We start from the raw sequence: 20,820 nt of genomic DNA, 5'->3' as shown, positions 1-20,820 counted from the left end.
ATGGCATAGAAATATTACTTTGAATAAAATCCAGATGTGTGAGCACCTGACTGGTAGTGCACTCTGCACATGTTCAGAGACATCTTTACCTTTATTTTACATGTTCTGAGCTTGGCTCTGGATCAGGTTAGCCCCATTCCAGGCTCATTTGTGCACCTGATGGATTAAGGATACTTTTATGCCTATGAACCCCCTGCCTTAGTAAACCAGCCAGTCTCCAGAAGCCTTTCCAAGCAATGAACATGTTGGTTTAACTGCCATAGTTTTCTCCCAAAGGATCCTGGGAATTGTAGTTCTCTTGTAAGAACATAAGAACAGCCCCAATGGATCAGCCACAGGCCCATCTAGTCCAGCTTCCTGTATCTCACAGTGGCCCACCAAATGCCCCGGGGAGCACACCAGAGAACTCTAACTCTCTTGTAGAAATCCTCAGCAATCGCAGAGCAGAGCTACAGCTGCCAAGGGGTCCTCTCTGGAAAGGGGAAAAGGACCACTAAACATTTTGTGGCTTAGATTTGCACCAGCTCTTCTGTGCTCACTGCTCTGTTTGTTTTACTTTAGAGTTCCTCTGAGGTGCTTGCAGATGAGTGTTTGCTCCAACAGATTGTAATGAGAATAAAGGCCCAGATTGGAGCAGTCCTCTGCCTCTGGGAGGCAAAATGGATCCTGGCATGTTTACAGTTGGCCTACAGGCAATGGAGGGGGAAAAAGACCCCCACAATTGCTAGGTCTGAGGGAAAAGCCTGCCTCCATTTTGGGGAAAACTTGCACCAGGTTTTCAGGGGGGGATTTTTCATGGGGATCGGTCAGTTTAGGAGGCTCTAAATCATACAGAGAACCCTGGATTTTTCAGAACTTGGGGTCTGTTTCTCTCCTGCTCCTGAACTTTTGCAGCGGATTTTCATCCGTATTTGAGATTCAGGTTCAGTCCTAACCCTGCATACGACTCTGCAAAAAGATGTTGGATTCCTGCCCTCCCACTTAAAAATCCGTCCCAGGTAAATTCCAAGTTCATGGCCATGTTTAAAAGGAAACCTGGTACGGAGGGAAGTAGCATCACTCGTCCACTCGTGCACACAGACCCACCCCTTGGGACACTTTTGGCTGCCCTGCCCAGACAGTGCGCTTGCCCAATCTGAGTTTGTGTGATCCTTGCTGCCAATCCAGCCCTGATGATCTGCTTCTTCTCCCCCTCCCCGTACCGGTTCGTCTTCCTATTTGGGGACAGGGGAAAGAGCCACTCTACCTTTCTGGCTGGGCTGCAGTGCTTCCCGGGTGGAGCAGGTGTGGTCCAGTCAAGAACGGCTTGGCCTGCAAGTGAGCTGAGAGCCTGGCTCCGAAGGATTTGGGAGAACAGGTCCCTTTCTGAGGAAGCATCCAGGTGGCGCAGCAGAGTCGAGCATCCCTGGGTTGCAGTCCCAGAGAGAGGAGCACATCCAGGGGGGATCCCAAAGCACCCAAATGGCTGCCTCAAAGGGGGGGGGAACAAAGGCGCTCTCCACCCCCCAGTTTTCCTAGCAGCTGGTCCTCTCCCACCTCAAGCCGCCTGTCTTGCAGCAAAGATGCTTCTAGCAAGCATCGTCATTGGCCAGCTGTTGGGTATTGCATCATTTGAGGATGCCCGAGATTGGCTGAGCTGGGAGAGGACTGGCTGTGCTAGTGTCTTTGATCTTGCAGTGAGGAGGGGCTGGACCTGCAAAGGAGGCGGGAGAATCCCTGCAGGAGAACTGGGCTTCCAGAGGGGTGGCTGTGTCAGGTCTCCGGTGGTAGAAACAAACAATCCAGGGTCTGTTGTGGCTGAAGCTTTCATGACCCAGAGCCCAGGTGGTTAGATACGTGCTCAGTTGATAGGTGTGTACACCTGCACACAAATAGAGGAAGGTGATGATCAACACCGTGGCCAACACCATGAAATGCAAGAGGGTCGGTGTGTCTAAAATCAGCATTGTAGCTGTTCACAAGAGCAGTGATGGTTGACACCACTGGCCTGGCTGTGCTGTGCTAATATCTATAGTGGCTTAGGACAGGACAGGAAAACCATTGTTCTGGTTCAGGCCTATGTGAACAGAATTATGCTTCATAATTTACTTCCATGCACTTCCTCAGCAGAGTGGATGTGGGTGAGCAGAGAGAAGAAGGCGCCTGTCTGTGTGCCGGGGGGGGGGGGGGCATGCAGTTCTTGTCCGTATGTGCCAGGCAGTTTTCCCAGATGCTGCTTTGTCTGGTGCAGTTGGATTTGGCTGCTGCTGCCAGGCTCATTAATGGAGACAAAAGCAGGACTCTGGCTAAGTGCATGCTAATGGGCTTGTCAAAGATTCATCAGCTCCTATGCGCAGTGTTCCAGAGAGGCCCAGGAGGCTCAGGGGAGTGTCTGAGCATTTTCTTTTGACCAAGAACTGGGTCTTTTTTTCAGCAAGAATGTGGTGATGGCGTCTGACTTAAGATGCCTTTAAAAGGGGGCTGGACAAATTTCTGGAGGAAAACTCCATCACCGGTTACAAGCCATGATGTGTATGCGCAACCTCCTGATTTTAGAGGCAGGCTACCTCAGAATGCCAGATGCAAGGGAGGGCGTCAGGATGCAGGTCTCTTGAGTCTTGTGTGCTCCCTGGGGCATTTGGTGGGGCACTGTGAGATACAGGAAGCTGGACTAGATGGGCCTATGGCCTGATCCAGCAGGGCTCTTCTGATGTATTAAGTACTTATTGCTGCTGTGCTGTTAGTTGAGGGTGCAAAAACTGGAAGCTCTTGGATCTCACATATCTCCTGCTGGTGACTGGGACGGGAGCAACATTCATGTGACCAAGTGCACTGCTAGAGTGTCCTGTTAAGGAGCACCTCCTAGTGATGTGGGTGCATTGTTTGGTGTTGGGCAGAGCTGTGTGTGTGTATGTGAGGCATGCATGCCTTGTGAGGGAGAGACATGGCAGTCAGCACTGGCCCATCCATGAGGTAGACTGAGATGGGTGCCATAGGTGGCGGGTGGCCGAGTGGCGGGGCATGTCCACGTGTCCACTCACCCCTTCTCCCATTCATTAGATTGGAAAAGGGAATGTGGAGGAGAGGAGAGTGGTAGGCTAGAACAGGGGTGTCCAAAGCTTTTGGCAGGAGGGCCACATCGTCTCTCTGACACTGTGTCGGGGGCCGGGGGGAAATAATTAATTTACATTTAAAATTTGAATAATTTACATAAGTTTACATAAATGAATATATTAAAGACGAACTTATATGATTGAATGAAGGTCTTGCAATAGCTCAAGGCCTATAAAAGGCCTTGCATAAAGCAAGGCTGGCCTTTCCTTTGCTGCCGCTACTGCATCATCGACGTGAAACAGCAAGCAGTGGAGGGAGCCCTCATCCCACAGCTCATGCGAGAGGTCGAACAGTCGCCCTCAAGCTGGCAGCAGTTGCATCAGGCCAGTGTGGGCTCCAACAAATCTCTGGAGGACCAGAGGCTCATTGGAGACTGGGGGCTCCTTGAGGGCAGCATTGAGAGGCCTCGAGGGCTGCAAGTGGCCCCCGGGCCGGGGTTTGGGCACCCCTGGGCTAGAACATCGGACACTTTTTTCCTCCACACTTCCTATTCCCTTCTGCTTTTTCCACTTCAGGGGGTGAGAGGAGCAGAGCCAGGCAGGAAGGGCAGGGTTTGGCATGTTGCCTCAGGCACCAGCCCTTGTGGGAATCTTTCACATTAGCAAAGCTGCAGCTTGAATGACATCTCATTTTTGGTTTTAGAGTTTTGGCCTCCACCAAGCCTGATCCCAAGAACAGACTGCTGATCCTCAAAGGAGAAAGTGTTTGGGTGCAAGGAGCTAGAACAGAAACCGCACGGAGGAGCCAAGATCCAAAGGATACACTTCCCTCAGCCCCTCCGTAAGTTCAAGAGCCCCGTGGTGTCCCGTTGCAGCAATGACCACAAGACCACAAGCTACGTTTGCTACTATCAATGATGTGTGAAGGAGGTCTAGATGCTTACACAGCACTTCATTTGGGTGGAGGGAGTCCACAAGGGTGAGTGCATGATAAACTGCAGAAGTATCAACCCTCTGGGGGCCCCGTCAGGGCTGATGACAGCTCTTCCCACAGGGTGGGTGGCAGGGAGCCTCCCTGGCATTCGTGGAAGTTCCAGTTCAGTGTCCAGTTTGTGCTGTCCCCTAAACAGAGTAAGAGGGAACACCCCGTTTAAAAAAAAAAATCTAGACGTTTGCCCCAGTAAATAGGTCTTTAGAAAACTAAGCAAAAGGTGGATCTGTGCTGGAATTTTGGTTTTTTCAATGAAACCAAAATGCCAAAAAATAAGAAATAATAGAAACTGCTCACAGTAGAAAGAGAAGCCTGCTTAGGGGTGACCGGAGGCAACCACAGGTGCTAGTTAGCCGACTCCCCCAGACCAGTCCCATAGTCAGCTGCTGAGAAACTTGTTTGCACTGAAGGCCTTGGGTACTTGAGAATGGAGGCGAGACCTGACTGGACCTCAAGCATGGTCTCTTGGCAACTGTGGTCTTGGGCCAAGAATCAGACTTGCCAATTCCCAAACTGGGGACCAAATATTCTGGCTCTCAGGTCATTTCAGGATCCGGAGGCTCATCTTCTGTTCAATGTTCAGCTTTTCCATGGACTGCAAAGTGGAAAGAAGAGGAGAAGTGTTACGGCAACACTGGACTTAGTCTTGACCCGTTTTCAGTACCGGGGCTCAGTCCAAGCTGCCTCTGGGTGTGTGCAGAATCCTGTCCTCTTGCCTTGGGGAATCCAGTGCCTGTTCCCACTTTGGAATTTGCAGACAGAGCAAGAGTTTCCTTCAAGCCTCTCCCCACATATTTTAAAGGAAGTGAGGCGTGCCCAGCCTTCCCCCAGCAGCCAAAAGCAGCTCTCCCAGCCCCTGAATGGATTAGACCTTTGCAAACTCCTCAAAGGAGATGGCGTCGTCTCCGTCCTTGTCGGCCTCTTGGATGGTTCGGTCTGTGATGCACTCCAGCTGCTCATCAGTCACCTGGATCCCTATCATCATTCTCAACACCTGGGGTGGTGGGGGAGGAGCAGAGGGGGAGGATCAGGGGAGGGCAGTAGTGCTTCCCTCCTTGCCCCTGACAAAGGCATCATCTCTTCTGCTTTGGGGGTGAAGAGCATGGTGGAGACCCACAGCACTGTTAGCCAGGGAGCGCCGTATTGCCCTCCAATCTCTCTGCCCCACCGGCTTTCTGGAGTTTCAGTAGGGGTCTTTCCCAGCCCTGCCAGGGTGTGTGTGTGTGTGTGTGTGTGTGTGAGAGAGAGAGAGAGAGAGAGAGATGGAACCTGAATCCTTATGCATGGGAAATAAGGGCTCTGCCATTGGGCAGCAAGAGCGGAAGGAGGCTGCTCACCTCCGTATCTTGCTTCTGGGGCATCTGGCTGGACTCTTGGTCTGATGCAGCAGAGATGTCAGGCTTGGCCCTGAAGTGTGAAAGCTCTCTGGCACTCTGGGGCCTTGGGGGCAGGGTTTCAGGGGCAGATGTAACTTGCCAGCTGACTGGCGTTCAGGCATGAATTTGCTCCTTTGGGCAAATTGAGCGGCTCCTCCCTCCCCTTAATTGTTCACACACCCACACACACATGCATCTCTCCCACCATTCCATTCTTTGCGAGGATCAGGGCCCTGAGTTGATACCTGCATCATTTCAAGTCTGGAGATCTTCCCATCCTTGTCTTGGTCATACAGCTGAAAAGCAACTGGACAAGAATCAGAATGACAACAGGGAATGATTTTATTATTTATGAAGCAGCCGTCTAAAATGTTTTGGGTATTGTAAAAAAATAAAATAAAATGTGTAACTCCACAGGCCCTGCCCACCGAAAAAAAAAAGTCTTGGTCTGTTCCAGCAAAAAAACCCAACAAAAAATGGTTTGTTTACCATTTAATCCTCCTGATTCAAAAGGGAAAAGGAACCAGGCGGGAGAAGGAGAATTAGCAGCGTGAGGGACCACTTCTTGCAAGTCATGATCTAATTATGACCCCCAAGCAGGGTGGTCGAGGCAGAAGACCATTCTGGGAGGGGCGGGGCGAAGGGCAGAGTCTCCCAGCTCAGCCAAGGGACAGGCTGGGGCTTGTGTTTTCCTTTGCCACCGCCAGCTGGTTTCTGGCTGGATGAGCTGCCCCTTGAAATCCTGCTGGGAATGTTCCCCCCCATCCCCACCTCAATGATATGCTTACACTTGAGCTTGCTGAGTCGACTGTTCACGCTGTCAGAGCTTACAGATCCCTCCACTGGCCGGAAGTGGGCCAGGACCTGGGCGAAGGTTCGGAAGTCAGTGGCTTCGCTCCTAGGGTGGAACAAGACCCTCTGCAGCAGGCATTTATTTTTCACAGGTTTATCCTGCCCTTCCTCCAAGGAGCTCAGAGTGGGGTACACAGGTCCTCTCCTGCTTTTGCCCTCCTTTTGCCAGGCTGCAGAACAGCCCTGTGAGGTAGGCGAGGCTGAGATATAGCCCAAGATCACCCAGGAAGCTTTGTGGTTGAGCAAGGATTTGAACCTGGATCTTTCAGGTCTCAGTCAAAGATGAAACTGAATCAGCTTCCGGGTTTTTGGATTTGGAACTTTTGGCTGTGGCTGACACTGACGTGCCTCAGGGCAGGTATTTATATGGCAAACTAGAGGTGCCTGGGCTTTCTTTTGCAGGTGTTGAGGAGGACAATGGACTGAGAGAAGAGGGGGGTGGCTGACCTGCTCCCCCCACCTTTGTCAAGGCCACAGTCCAATTCTTGAACATGCTTTTAGCCACGGGGAGACATAAAAGCCAAGGTTGTTTTCGCTACGTACACCACTGTGAGCTTTTTAATTGAAAAATGGTAACCTATATTTTACTCGTCCTCATCACAATTTCAACTTAGGAGATGGGGAGGAATGAGTTGGGGAATTGGTTCAAGTTAGGGAATTGGTGCAGGAACAGAGGGTTAAATCTTTCTGCCTCTATCACAGCCTTGATTCAAATTGCCCGCCCCACCATGTTTGCTTAGTGGAACTTCTCATGTCTCTTTTTGAGTGCTGGAATTACAGCATCTCACCTCATTTGGGCCCAAGAGGCTGGCCTTGAGCAACTTGGTCAGTGGGGACAGTGTGTGAAGAGGCCATTTGACACCCCCCATGTGCTCAGCTCTGTTTCACCTGAATGGCTAAACTGAGCGGGGGGGGGGGGGGAACAAGGACTGTTTCTATCTATTTGGGGAGCAGGTGAGAGAACAATGACAAACATTTGTGCACACACTCACGGACCCGTCTTCGAAGAAGGCATCGATGATCCGGTCCCCAATGGGGTTCACTGCTAGCTCCCCAATGCCCAGAAGGTCCTTTTTGCTGCAGAAGGGAGGAAGAGATCACATGTAAATGTCTGGCAAGTTAACAGCAGTGCAGCAACCTTAGAGACAGGCTTCTATAAAGCCCTGGAAGAAGAGAAATCACTATGCTTGATATTGTACGAGGTTCTGTGTAATGTTCCCGCTAAACTGCTTCCTTTCACTTAAAGGCTTTCACTCGTCTATGGGAGGTAGTCCAGATCCTTCTGAAATTCTTCTGCTTGAGAAATGGGGGAAGCACAATTTTTACAACTGATCTTTATTACAAAGTTGGGGGTGGCGATTAAGGGCTTGTCAGAGGCAGGGCCAGCCTGCAGAGCTGTGGGGCCCAATTGGAAACTATTTTTTGCAGGGTCCCATGTTCACAGCCAAGGTCTGTAGAATCTTAGAGATATCAACAAAATATAAGAAACGTAAGAAGGTGATACGGGAGGCCAAGAGAGACTCTGAGGAACACATGGCCAGCAAGATTAAGGGGAATAATAAAAGCAAAGAAGCAGGAAACCCGATAGAGAAGCTGTTGGCCCTCTGGATGGTGAGGGAGGGAAAGGGGAGGTAAAAGAGACTTGGAGATGGCAGCCATCACCCATTCTCACAACATGACCGAGCCAATGCATCATGCGTGTCTGTTTCAGCAGTGCATACATGCTAGGGATTCCAGCTCATTCCAGGACTGTGTTGTTTGGAACTTTGTCCTGCCAGGTGATACTGAGGACGCGTCGGAGGCAGCGCATGTGGAAGGCGTTCAGTTTCCTCTCCAATGGCCAGATCCCAAAGGATCTCCTCTATGGAGAACTTGTGCAGGGAAAGCGCACTACAGGCAGACCAGAGCTGCGATACAAGGACATCTGCAAGAGGGATCTGTAGGCCTTAGGAATGGACCTCAACAGGTGGGAAACCCTGGCCTCTGAGCGGCCCGCCTGGAGGCAGGCTGTGCAGCATGGCCTTTCCCAGTTTGAAGAGGCACTTGCCCAACTATTAGAGCAGCACCACACGACTCCTAAACAGTTTCTATCCCACAGCCATAATTATGTTCAATAAGGCCATATAGTTGTTACCATGCTCCTGGGCATTATGGTCTGTTATACTGTTTTTATATTATGATGCATGTTGTATAGAATGTGTGGGTGAGTGTGTAGAGTGTGATTGTTGGAATTGTAGTCCAATTGTAGACTGTATATTTATGCTTGTATCTCAAAATTGTATAAATTTCGTTGTGCTGTAGCACGACAATAAAGTTACTACTGCTGCTGCTCCTGCTGCTGCTACTACTACTACTTCAAAAGGGGATTGGACAAATTTCTGGAGAAAAAGGCCATCATGGGTTACAAGCCATGATATGTATGTGTAACCTCCTGATTTTAGAAATGGGCTATGTCAGAATGCCAGATGCAAGGGAGGGCACCAGGATGCAGGTCTCTTTTTGTCTTCTGTGCTCCCTGAGGTATTTGGTGGGCTGCTGTGAGATACAGGAAGCTGGACTAGATGGGCCTATGGCCTGATCCAGTGGGGCTGTTCTTATGTTCTTATATTATAGATTCAATATCATTATGGTAGAATGGAAAGCAATCAAAACACACACTTAAAAAGTGCATGTGAGTTAATGGATCTAAGCATGTTTGAATATCAAATTGCAAACTTGCATGCCTACAAATAGACAGATATGTGTAATTGCCTTTGAAAAGTAAATATAGTAACATTTTTGTCTTTAACTTTTACAGAGAAAAATTTTGTTCTATAATTAACATATTATGTAATTCAAGAACAGTAATTTCAAAATACAAACAGTTAAACTTCTGACTTTTTAAGAATTCAGAAGAAAATTAAAATCATTGCTGACTTGTTAAAACCTGCCATGAGGTGCTGGGTATCCATTGCAATGTGTCTTTGTGTATTTGACAAGAGGAGATTACCATTGTGTGTGTGGGGGGGCCCTTGGGCCCCATTTGGAAGTAATTGGTCCAATTGGTTTAAAGCCAGTCCTGGTCAGAGACTTCAGGGAGAAGGTGGGTTCTGAGGATGGCTTTAAGAGCATTGTGCATTCCAGAACACGACTGCCCACCTCATTCTGCAGCATGTGCAGACCAGGCTGGAGACAGTGTGCTTGCAGTGCTTTGAAATGCTGAATGGCTGTGGGTTGAGTGGGAGCAGGGGTCTCTGAATCAGCTGCATTGCATCTGGAGTTTGAATGAGAGAAAATCGGGCGGACTTCCCTCAAATGAGGAGGCTGGTTAGAAGGAGGTTGAAAGGGAGGGTAAAAAGAGTCCAGTCTCTCCAGAATGCATGGAGGCTGCTTAAAACAACAGTAATAGAGGCCCAGCAGAGGTGTATACCGCAAAGAAAGAAGGGTTCCACTAAATCCAGGAGAGTGCCCGCATGGCTAACCAGCCAAGTTAGAGAGGCTGTGAAGGGCAAGGAAGCTTCCTTCCGTAAATGGAAGTCTTGCCCTAATGAAGAGAATAAAAAGGAACATAAACTGTGGCAAAAGAAATGTAAGAAGGTGATAGGGGAGGCCAAGCGAGACTATGAGGAACGCATGGCCAGCAACATTAAGGGGAATAATAAAAGCTTCTTCAAATATGTTAGAAGCAGGAAACCCGCCAGAGAAGCGGTTGGCCCTCTGGATGGTGAGGGAGGGAAAGGGGAGATAAAAGGAGACTTAGAGATGGCAGAGAAATTAAATGAGTTCTTTGCATCTGTCTTCACGGCAGAAGACCTCGGGCAGATACCGCTACCCGAACGGCCCCTCCTAACCGAGGAGTTAAGTCAGATAGAGGTTAAAAGAGAAGATGTTTCAGACCTCATTGATAAATTAAAGATCAATAAGTCACCGGGCCCTGATGGCATACACCCAAGGGTTATTAAGGAATTGAAGAATGAAGTTGGAGATCTCTTGACTAAGGTATGCAACTTGTCCCTCAAAACGGCCACAGTGCCAGAAGATTGGAGGATAGCAAATGTCACGCCTATTTTTAAAAAGGGAAAGAGGGGGGACCCGGGAAACTATAGGCCGGTCAGCCTAACATCCATACCGGGTAAGATGGTGGAATGCCTCATCAAAGATAGGATCTCAAAACACATAGACAAACAGGCCTTGCTGAGGGAGAGTCTTGCCTCACGAACCTTATAGAATTCTTTGAAAAGGTCAACAGGCATGTGGATGCGGGAGAACCCGTGGACATTATATATCTGGACTTTCAGAAGGCGTTTGACACGGTCCCTCACCAAAGGCTACTGAAAAAACTCCACAGTCAGGGAATTAGAGGACAGGTCCTCTCGTGGATTGAGAACTGGTTGGAGGCCAGGAAGCAGAGAGTGGGTGTCAATGGGCAATTTTCACAATGGAGAGAGGTGAAAAGCGGTGTGCCCCAAGGATCTGTCCTGGGACCGGTGCTTTTCAACCTCTTCATAAATGACCTGGAGACAGGGTTGAGCAGTGAAGTGGCTAAGTTTGCAGACGACACCAAACTTTTCCGAGTGGTAAAGACCAGAAGTGATTGTGAGGAGCTCCAGAAGGATCTCTCCAGACTGGCAGAATGGGCAGCAAAATGGCAGATGCGTTTCAATGTCAGTAAGTGTAAAGTCATGCACATTGGGGCAAAAAATCAAAACTTTAGATATAGGCTGATGGGTTCTGAGCTGTCTGTGACAGATCAGGAGAGAGATCTTGGGGTGGTGGTGGACAGGTCGATGAAAGTGTCGACCCAATGTGCGGTGGCAGTGAAGAAGGCCAATTCTATGCTTGGGATCATTAGGAAGGGTATTGAGAACAAAACGGTTAGTATTATAATGCCGTTGTACAAATCTATGGTAAGGCCACACCTGGAGTATTGTGTCCAGTTCTGGTCGCCGCATCTCAAAAAAGACATAGTGGAAATGGAAAAGGTGCAAAAGAGAGCGACTAAGATGATTACGGGGCTGGGGCACCTTCCTTATGAGGAAAGGCTACGGCGTTTGGGCCTCTTCAGCCTAGAAAAGAGACGCTTGAGGGGGGACATGATTGAGACATACAAAATTATGCAGGGGATGGACAGAGTGGATAGGGAGATGCTCTTTACACTCTCACATAATACCAGAACCAGGGGACATCCACTAAAATTGAGTGTTGGGCGGGTTAGGACAGACAAAAGAAAATATTTCTTTACTCAGTGCGTGGTCGGTCTGTGGAACTCCTTGCCACAGGATGTGGTGCTGGCGTCTAGCTTAGACGCCTTTAAAAGGGGATTGGATGAGTTTCTGGAGGAAAAATCCATTATGGGGTACAAGCCATGATGTGTATGCGCAACCTCCTGATTTTAGGAATGGGTTAAGTCAGAATGCCAGATGTAGGGGAGAGCACCAGGATGAGGTCTCTTGTTATCTGGTGTGCTCCCTGGGGCATTTGGTGGGCCGCTGTGAGATACAGGAAGCTGGACTAGATGGGCCTATGGCCTGATCCAGTGGGGCTGTTCTTATGTTCTTATGTTCTAGTGACTTGGGTGGGTGGGGAGGGGCTTGCCTTGCTGAACTAGGTGGCCGCTGGTTCCTTTACTGGTTCTCTGATTGGACTTTGAATCACCCCCTTACCTGAGGTAGCCTTTTTCATCCTTATCCAGGGCTTGGAAGCGCTCATACAGGCGCAGAACATTGGCCTGGGAAACTGGGTGCCAGAGAGAAGGAAGAAAGTTAATGGTTAACGAGGCAGGTCGTGTCACAGGTTTCATGCCCTTGAACTCACGTCTTCAAAGGACTAAGTCAGAAGAAACAAACATCTCCCCAATCAAACATTAACGACTTGAGGCTTGGAGAGGAGGCTGGGCAGGCTGGCGCTGCAAGGACATTGGAAGGGGGCTGTCCCCTTTGCAGCAGTGCTCCCCTTTTCTGCCCCCTACACTGCCAAGAATGGTAGCAAAATTCATGGAGTGATGCAGGCCTCTCCCTGAAGCTGGAAATCTTGCTCGGCTTCTCCTGGTCTCCTGCCTGCCTTCTGAGGCCTCCCCAGGTGTTGTCAACTCACTTTCAGTCCTGCCTGTTGGAAGAGCTAGAAACCTTTTTGATGATCTTGCAGAAGGGGACATAATCAAAGGAAGAGGCTGGTTCTCTGCTGGCACAGGCAGCGGTGGCCTCTAACTGCTAGGGTTTGCTTTGGGTTTTTTAAAAAAAGTGCTGGAGGGAACCTGTTCTGGCCGAGTTTTGTCTCTTAGTATTTTGAGGGAGGGAGACATGGTTGCTGTTCTCCTTCCTCGTGCCACAGGGGGCTCTGCTAAACCCAGGCTGTCCAGCAAGAGATGGTCCTCTGCTTCTGAGAAATTGGATTTCAGTTGCCTGGATAATCCATTTACACGCCCCCCCTGTGTGAAAACCGAAACCGCATTTCCTGCAGAGTTGCTCAAACCGAAGTGCGGACAGGGCCTCACTCTGCAGGGAACAGTGATGGGTCAAGTGCAATAGAAGAAGCTGGCAACACTTTGGAAGAGAACCCCAAGAGGGGGAACTGGACCCCCACATCCTCACTGCTGGAAACTGTCAGGGCTCGTCTGCCAGGATCCCTCCCTTCCTTCCCCCTTGGACAATGGGAGGCTGGCTGCCAGAAGAGATGCAAGACCTGGGGTGGGGCACAGCTTCAGCTCCATAACAACACTGCCTCTGGAGGAACTGTTCCATTGCAAAGTGCCCTTGCAGTCTTGGGGCCTGTCTAGAAATCGCCCCCTGCCTTGGAAGCAGGAAGGTCTCCCCCAAGCGGCATGTGGGGAAGGCTCCCCGGGTTAGAGCCCCTGATCCTGATCTGCTCATGAGAACACAGCGAGGAAGTGCTTCTGCCCCAAGCGAACCACAGCGGGGCTTTGGCTCCCTCAACAGCCACCTTCTGCTCTCCCCGAGGCCTGACTCCAGACAGTGGTGGGTGGTTCATCTGCTGAGCTGCTCCAGCCACTGCCCCTTCCCCCCCCCCACAAGCTGAGTGCAGCGGCCCCTCCCTTCTTCCAACTGCTCACATGCACCCCTGTCCCCCCCTGGTATACTTTGCAATGGTCGGTGGACACCTGCAGCTGGCAAGCCTGGCCCGACCCACTCCCCCTGGAGGACCCAGGATGGCCCTCCTGCCCAGCCCCAGCCCCTCCTCAGCTGCTACACTCCTTTCTGCTCGCAGGCCCGGGGCAGCAGTGTCCTGAAGGGCTTTCCCCTCCCGACAGGGCCTTGGAGGAACCCAGGAGTCCTGCCCCAGCCCAGCCAGCCCCCCCCCTTAGACGGAGCTCTCGCCACGAGCCCCGCATCTCTCCCGCCTGCCCTAACCCCAGCGCCGCGCCCCTTCCCGGTCTGGCTCCGGAGCCGCCCTCCCCAGCCAGGCTGGCGGCGGAGAGAGGCTCCTGGGCGCGTGCAGAGTGCTCCTCCGCCCGGGACCAGAAAGCAGCCCGGCTCCTTACAGCCGGTGTCCCGCATGATCGCCTCCTGCTCGGGGACGGCGCAGGGCCGCGCGGGCCGCGCTCCCATCGCGCAGCGTCCCGTCCCGTCCGGTCCGCTCGCGGGGCCAGTGCGCGTCTCGCAGCCGCCGAACCCGCCCGCCTGCCCGCAGCAGCTGCTCCCCCGGCCGGGCGGCCCTTGGGCTGCGGGGGAGGAGCGACTCCGGCGGGCGGGCCGGCGGGCGGGCCGCCTTAAGGTGGCGAGGCGGAGGAAGGGCGGCGGCGCCGCGCACGAAGGCCACAGGTTGTCCTGCGGAAATCCCTCGGGCAGGCGGCCGAACTCCTGCGCGCGCGCCGGGACCCACTGCCGGACCCCTCCGCTGCAGGAGCCGGCGACACGTTCGTGTCCCACTCCTCTGATCAGGACATTTGTGGCAGCCTCGTGTTCCTCTCCGCCTGGCAGGGGGGCCTTCCCCCCCCCAGCAATTTTTCCAAACCTGCCCTCTCATCTCATCTGGGGTCGTTGGGGGTGCTTTGAAGCCCTTTTTGCAACATTGTTTGTGCACAGGAAGGGCCACCCAGCTGGTAGGCTCCAAGTCCAGAGTCCAGGTGACCTGCCTGGTTGCCCTGGGCTCTGAAGGCGCTGCTCATGACCCCTCCCAAATACAGAGGCTGGATCCACCCCGGTTCTCAGGAGATTCAGCTCAGAAAGCTGGGAGGATTCGGCTCCACCAGGTAGATCCAGTCAATTCAAACCTTCTGGCTGTATTTGACTAGCACACCTTTCCTCTTGCTTTGATGTAAAGGAAATGAATTTTATTTTAATGTGTACCAAGGCATCAGCAATGTGTTATCGACAAATGTTATATAGGCACTAGATAGGTGTTAAATAGGTGCTATATAGGTGTTTAGATAGGTGCTATATTCCTGTTAGATAGTTGTTATATAGGCCATAAATAGGTGTTAAATAGGTGCTAGATAGGCGCTATATAGGTGTTAAATAGGCGCTACATAGGTACTACATAAGTGTTAAATAGGCACTTTCAATACAAATAAATACTACCTGCATCACAGTGATATGTTTTACTTTTGCAGAGTTGCAGGCCTGTGTATTGCACTGGTGTGTAAATGAAAGGATATGTTGCATGTTATTTCTACGTAGGCAATACATTTTCTGTTGCATGCAGAGATGCATTTGTTCTATGCAAACTATTGTTTCATTGCTTTACAGCAAATGAATGCATCTTTCAAAAAAACCCAAACCACATTATTTTCTCTTCATGAAATTTGGGGGAGTTTCAGGTATTTGATGTTTCTCCATACTTATCCTTTCATTTTGCCCACCAGTAGGGATACCTGACATCATTGTCCCCCTTGAAAAATAGTCACCACCACCCCCCGCCTCTAGAATCCTGGCTACAGGCCTGCTGCCTGGCCTTGAGAAGAGCTGAGAAAGTCACCTGCTCACAAGTAAACAGTCATGTGTGCCTCAGTGCATTTGCTTTGGCAATTTCGTGACCCACTGGTGGGGCCCAACCCACAATTTGGAAACCACTTCTCTAGGATGACCTTAGTGTGTGTTGTGCCAGGCTGCCTTGGAAGTGATGTCTGGTGGAAGATGTAGCCTCTACGGCTCCAGCTCTGTGAGAGCTGCAGCTCTGCGAGCTCTCTAGGCCTCCAGAGATCTAGTTTGGACATGAGGGGTAAATCAGGACAACCTGGTTGCTCAGTCTACATAATTTTCAGCAGTTTGGGAAGGATGTTGAGTTTCCACTCATTTTGCAAGGGGCTTGACTTGCTTCTCTCTGCCTCAGTGCTCCTCACCTGTGAAATGGGAGTGTTCATTGGTTTTTTTTCAGTGATAAATGAAATAAAAACACATAACACCACTTTCTGCACTTCTAATTTTTGTTTTAAAATATCAAACTCAAAATTTGCAAAGAAACCATTTTCTGACACCTAGTTGACAGTGTCATGACTGTGGCTGCATCTGCTGCTCTACCTAGTACACTTTTAAAGCTATTATGTATAATTATAATTGATAAAAATGCACCCTTGAAATAAAAACACATAACACCACTTTCTGCACTTTTTCCTTGAGGAAAAACTGAAATCTGTTAAAAAAGCAAACACCTCTATTCATTAGAACATAAGAACATAAGAACATAAGAACAGCCCCACTGGATCAGGCCATAGGCCCATCTAGTCCAGCTTCCTGTATCTCACAGCGGCCCACCAAATGGCCCAGGGAGCACACCAGATAACAAGAGACGTCATCCTGGTGCTCTCCCCTACATCTGGCATTCTGACTTAACCCATCCTAAAATCAGGAGGTTGCGCATACACATCATGGCTTGTACCCCATAATGGATTTTTCCTCCAGAAACTCGTCCAATTCCCTTTTAAAGGCGTCTAGGCTAGACGCCAGCACCACATCCTGTGGCAAGGAGTTCCACAGACCGACCACGCGCTGAGTAAAGAAATATTTTCTTTTGTCTGTCCTAACCCGCCCAACACTCAATTTTAGTGGATGTCCCCTGGTTCTGGTATTATGTGAGAGTGTAAAGAGCATCTCCCTATCCACTCTGTCCATCCCCTGCATAATTTTGTATGTCTCAATCATGTCCCCCCTCAAGCGTCTCTTTTCTAGGCTGAAGAGGCCCAAACGCCGTAGCCTTTCCTCATAAGGAGGGTGCCCCAGCCCCGTAATCATCTTAGTCGCTCTCTTTTGCACCTTTTCCATTTCCACTATGTCTTTTTTGAGATGCGGCGACCAGAACTGGACACAATACTCCAGGTGTGGCCTTATCATAGATTTGTACAACGGCATTATAATACTAACCGTTTTGTTCTCAATACCCTTCCTAATGATCCCAAGCATAGAATTGGCCTTCTTCACTGCCGCCGCACATTGGGTCGACACTTTCATCGACCTGTCCACCACCACCCCAAGATCTCTCTCCTGATCTGTCACAGACAGCTCAGAACCCATCAGCCTATATCTAAAGTTTTGATTTTTTGCCCCAATGTGCATGACTTTACACTTACTGACATTGAAGCGCATCTGCCATTTTGCTGCCCATTCTGCCAGTCTGGAGAGATCCTTCTGGAGCTCCTCACAATCACTTCTGGTCTTTACCACTCGGAAAAGTTTGGTGTCGTCTGCAAACTTTGCCACTTCACTGCTCAACCCTGTCTCCAGGTCATTTATGAAGAGGTTGAAAAGCACCGGTCCCAGGACAGATCCTTGGGGCACACCGCTTTTCACCTCTCTCCATTGTGAAAATTGCCCATTGACACCCACTCTCTGCTTCCTGGCCTCCAACCAGTTCTCAATCCACGGGAGGACCTGTCCTCTAATTCCCTGACTGTGGAGTTTTTTCAGTAGCCTTTGGTGAGGGACCGTGTCAAACGCCTTCTGAAAGTCCAGATATATAATGTCCACAGGTTCTCCCGCATCCACATGCCTGTTGACCTTTTCAAAGAATTCTATAAGGTTTGTGAGGCAAGACTTACCCTTACAGAAGCCATGCTGACTCTCCCTCAGCAAGGCCTGTTCGTCTATGTGTTTTGAGATCCTATCTTTGATGAGGCATTCCACCATCTTAGCCGGTATGGATGTTAGGCTGACCGGCCTATAGTTTCCCAGGTCCCCCCTCTTTCCCTTTTTAAAAATAGGCGTGACATTTGCTATCCTCCAATCCTCTGGCACTGTGTCCGTTTTGAGGGACAAGTTGCATACCTTAGTCAAGAGATCTGCAACTTCATTCTTCAATTCCTTAATAACCCTTGGGTGTATGCCATCAGGGCCCGGTGACTTATTGATCTTTAATTTATCAATGAGGTCTGAAACATCTTCTCTTTTAACCTCTATCTGACTTAACTCCTCGGTTAGGAGGGGCCGTTCGGGCAGCGGTATCTGCCCGAGGTCTTCTGCCGTGAAGACAGATGCAAAGAACTCATTTAATTTCTCTGCCATCTCTAAGTCTCCTTTTATCTCCCCTTTCCCTCCCTCACCATCTAGAGGGCCAACCGCTTCTCTGGCGGGTTTCCTGCTTCTAACGTATTTGAAGAAGCTTTTATTATTCCCCTTAATGTTGCTGGCCATGCGTTCCTCATAGTCTTGCTTGGCCTCCCCTATCACCTTCTTACATTTCTTTTGCCACAGTTTATGTTCCTTTTTATTCCCCTCAATAGGGCAAGACTTCCATTTACGGAAGAAAGCTTCCTTGCCCTTCACAGCCTCTCTAACTTGGCTGGTTAGCCATGCGGGCACCCTCCTGGATTTAGTGGAACCCTTCTTTCTTTGCGGTATACACCTCTGCTGGGCCTCTATTACTGTTGTTTTAAGCAGCCTCCATGCACTCTGGAGAGACTGGACTCTTTTTACCCTCCCTTTCAACCTCCTTCTAACCAGCCTCCTCATTTGAGGGAAGTCCGCCCGTCGGAAGTCAAGGGTTTTTGTTAGAGATTTGCCTGGTATTCTTCCCCCAACGTGCACGTCAAAACGTATCGCAGCATGATCACTGTTCCCCAATGGCTCAGTAACGTTTACATCTCTAACCAGGTCCTGCGTACCGCACAAAATTAAATCCAGAGTCACCTGTCCTCTGGTGGGCTCCGTGACTAGCTGATCTAAAGCACAGTCATTTAGCACGTCAAGAAATCCGGTTTCCTTATCGTGACCAGAACACAAATTGACCCAGTCAATCTGAGGATAATTGAAGTCCCCCATGATTACAACCCTGTCCTTCCTTGTCACCTCCCTGATCTGTTTCCTCATTTCAAGGTCCCCATCAGATTTCTGGTCTGGAGGACGATAGCACGCCCCCAGTATTACATCGCTGCACAAGCCTGGTAATTTAACCCACAGAGATTCTACGGTGGAGTCGGACCCACCTTCAATCTCTACTTTGCTGGATTCTATCCCTTCCTTAACATAAAGGGCCACCCCACCTCCAACACGCCCCTGCCTGTCCCTCCTGTAGAGTTTATAGCCCGGGATTGCGGTATCCCACTGATTCTCCGCATTCCACCAGGTTTCCATTATGCCCACTATGTCAATATTTTCCCTTGTCACCAGACATTCCAGTTCTCCCACCTTTGCTCGTAGACTTCGGGCATTCGCATAAAAGCATTTATACACGGAATGCCCCAGGATGGGCTGCTTATTCGCTCCTTTGTCCCCGCATCCTCTCATTGTGCCAAACTGTCTATCACATCCCATCACCCTACCTTTCCCAATTTCTTCTCCTACCCTGCCTTTGTCTTGTTGTTCTCTAACCTCCCCATCCTCATCCCATAGGGATGAGGAGTCCCAAACCGGATGCCCCTCGGCTCCTGTCGGCCTTCCCCCAGGGATCAGTTTAAAAGCTGCTCTGCCACCTTTTTAATGTTATGCGCCAGCAGTCTGGTTCCATTCTGGTTCAAATGGAGCCCGTCCCTCTTGTACAGGCCCCGCTTGTCCCAAAACGTTCCCCAGTGCCTAACGAATCTAAACCCCTCCTCCCTACACCACCGTCTCATCCACGCATTGAGACCCCTGATCTCCGCCTGCCTAGCTGGCCCTGCGCGTGGAACAGGTAGCACTTCAGAGAACGCTACCTTTGAGGTCCTGGCTTTCAGCTTCCTGCCTAAAAGCCTAAATTTGGCCTCCAGGACCTCCCAGCTACACTTGCCCACTTCGTTGGTGCCGACATGCACCACAGCCGCTACCTCTCCCCCAGCACTGTCTACTAGCCTGTCTAGACGAGAAGTGATGTCCGCAACCTTCGCACCAGGCAGGCAAGTCACCATGCGGTCCTCACATCCGTCGCAAACCCCCCTCTCTATGTTTCTAATAATCGAATCCCCCACTACAAGAAGCCCCCGACCCCCCTCCCGCCGAGGAGTATCCCGAGTGCGTTCGGATACGGGCCCATCCCCTGGAGAAGGGGTCCCCCCTAGGGGATTGTTTCCCTCCTCTCCAGGATGACGTCCTCCAGTCCCGAGACTTCCCACCCGGGCAGTCGAGGAGCTGCACGCCTGAGGTTGGGACGAAGCCTGATCGTCCCCAGAAGTCTCCCCACGGTCCTCCTCTGGCTGCCTGCGCTTCTCCAGGTCGGCCACCAAGGCTTCAAGGGAGCGGACGCGTTCCCTGAGAGCCTGGAGCTCCTTGCACCGAGGACACACCCATGACTTATGCCCCAGAGGCATATAATCATACATGTGGCACTCGATGCAGAACACTGGATAGCCTCCGCCCTGCTGCTGGCTGTCTGACTGCATAGCTTTTTTGTTGTTGTTGTTGTTGTTGTTTTTAGGGGTCCTTTTAAAAACCGTACCTTAGGGTTAGGGTTAGGGTTAGGACAACCCTGTCCTTCCTTGTCACCTCCCTGATCTGTTTCCTCATTTCAAGGTCCCCATCAGATTTCTGGTCTGGAGGACGATAGCACACCCCCAGTATTACATCGCTGCACAAGCCTGGTAATTTAACCCACAGAGATTCTACGGTGGAGTCGGACCCACCTTCAATCTCTACTTTGCTGGATTCTATCCCTTCCTTAACATAAAGGGCCACCCCACCTCCAACACGCCCCTGCCTGTCCCTCCTGTAGAGTTTATAGCCCGGGATTGCGGTATCCCACTGATTCTCCGCATTCCACCAGGTTTCCGTTATGCCCACTATGTCAATATTTTCCCTTGTCACCAGACATTCCAGTTCTCCCACCTTTGCTCGTAGACTTCGGGCATTCGCATAAAAGCATTTATACACGGAATGCCCCATTATACACGGAATGCCCCAACAACATTGTTTGTTGTTGATCAGGTCTTTGTACAGCTCGACTGACCAGTTTTAGAGTTGGAAGTCCTGCCTGTAAACCCTCAGGTGTCAATTCATACTTCCATGGGCAGGTTGTCCAGGGTATGGTTCAATGTGCTGTAAGAGGTGACAGGCCCTGCCCCCAAGCCCACCATGGTGCATTTGTCCCCATCTCCCTGAACCACCGCTTTGTTGGTGTTTCAGGTTGGTGAACCTTGGAGCCCTACTAACAAGACCTTGGCCTATCCTGGTGCCTGCCCCTACCTGCTTGAGATCACTCAGTGGCTTGGTGCAGGGTACTCCAGGGGTACCTC

General features: G+C 50.5%; 1 protein-coding gene across 2 annotated transcripts; it reads right to left on the bottom strand.

Moving 5' to 3' along the window:
* Positions 1–3,941: 3,941 nt before the first annotated feature.
* Positions 3,942–13,895, bottom strand: LOC136661412 (calcineurin B homologous protein 2-like). 2 transcript variants are annotated; one of them, XR_010794937.1, is made up of 8 exons: positions 13,729–13,895; positions 11,894–11,966; positions 7,248–7,328; positions 6,188–6,297; positions 5,645–5,706; positions 4,895–5,017; positions 4,321–4,618; positions 3,942–4,154 (listed from the first exon to the last, which is right to left on the bottom strand). XR_010794937.1 is itself a non-coding variant. In XM_066638652.1 (7 exons), the coding sequence occupies exons 1-7, from the start codon at positions 13,793–13,795 to the stop codon at positions 4,565–4,567; spliced, it is 570 nt and encodes a 189-aa protein (XP_066494749.1). In that variant the 5' UTR covers positions 13,796–13,895; the 3' UTR covers positions 3,942–4,564. The 2 variants fall into 2 exon arrangements, 1 of the variants encoding a protein (XP_066494749.1); XM_066638652.1 differs by having other exon boundaries at positions 3,942–4,618.
* Positions 13,896–20,820: the final 6,925 nt, after the last annotated feature.

The sequence above is a fragment of the Tiliqua scincoides genome, chromosome 10 (assembly GCF_035046505.1).
Source record: "Tiliqua scincoides isolate rTilSci1 chromosome 10, rTilSci1.hap2, whole genome shotgun sequence".
Lineage (NCBI taxonomy): Eukaryota > Metazoa > Chordata > Lepidosauria > Squamata > Scincidae > Tiliqua > Tiliqua scincoides.
The sequence above is the reverse complement of the archived record's forward strand: the minus strand, read 5'-3'. Positions and strand labels throughout refer to the sequence as shown.

What these genes read in the sequence shown, in the direction of transcription:
- LOC136661412 (XM_066638652.1), bottom strand. Translation starts at nt 13,795, where the DNA reads ATGGGAGCGCGGCCCGCGCGGCCCTGCGCCGTCCCCGAGCAGGAGGCG. An exon ending in GATGAAAAAGGCTACCTCAG is followed by an intron (nt 7,329 to 11,893) that starts GTAAGGGGGTGA and finishes TCCCTTCTGCAG; the next exon opens with CAAAAAGGACCTTCTGGGCA. An exon ending in CCAGACTTGAAATGATGCAG is followed by an intron (nt 5,018 to 5,644) that starts GTATCAACTCAG and finishes CCACCACCCCAG; the next exon opens with GTGTTGAGAATGATGATAGG.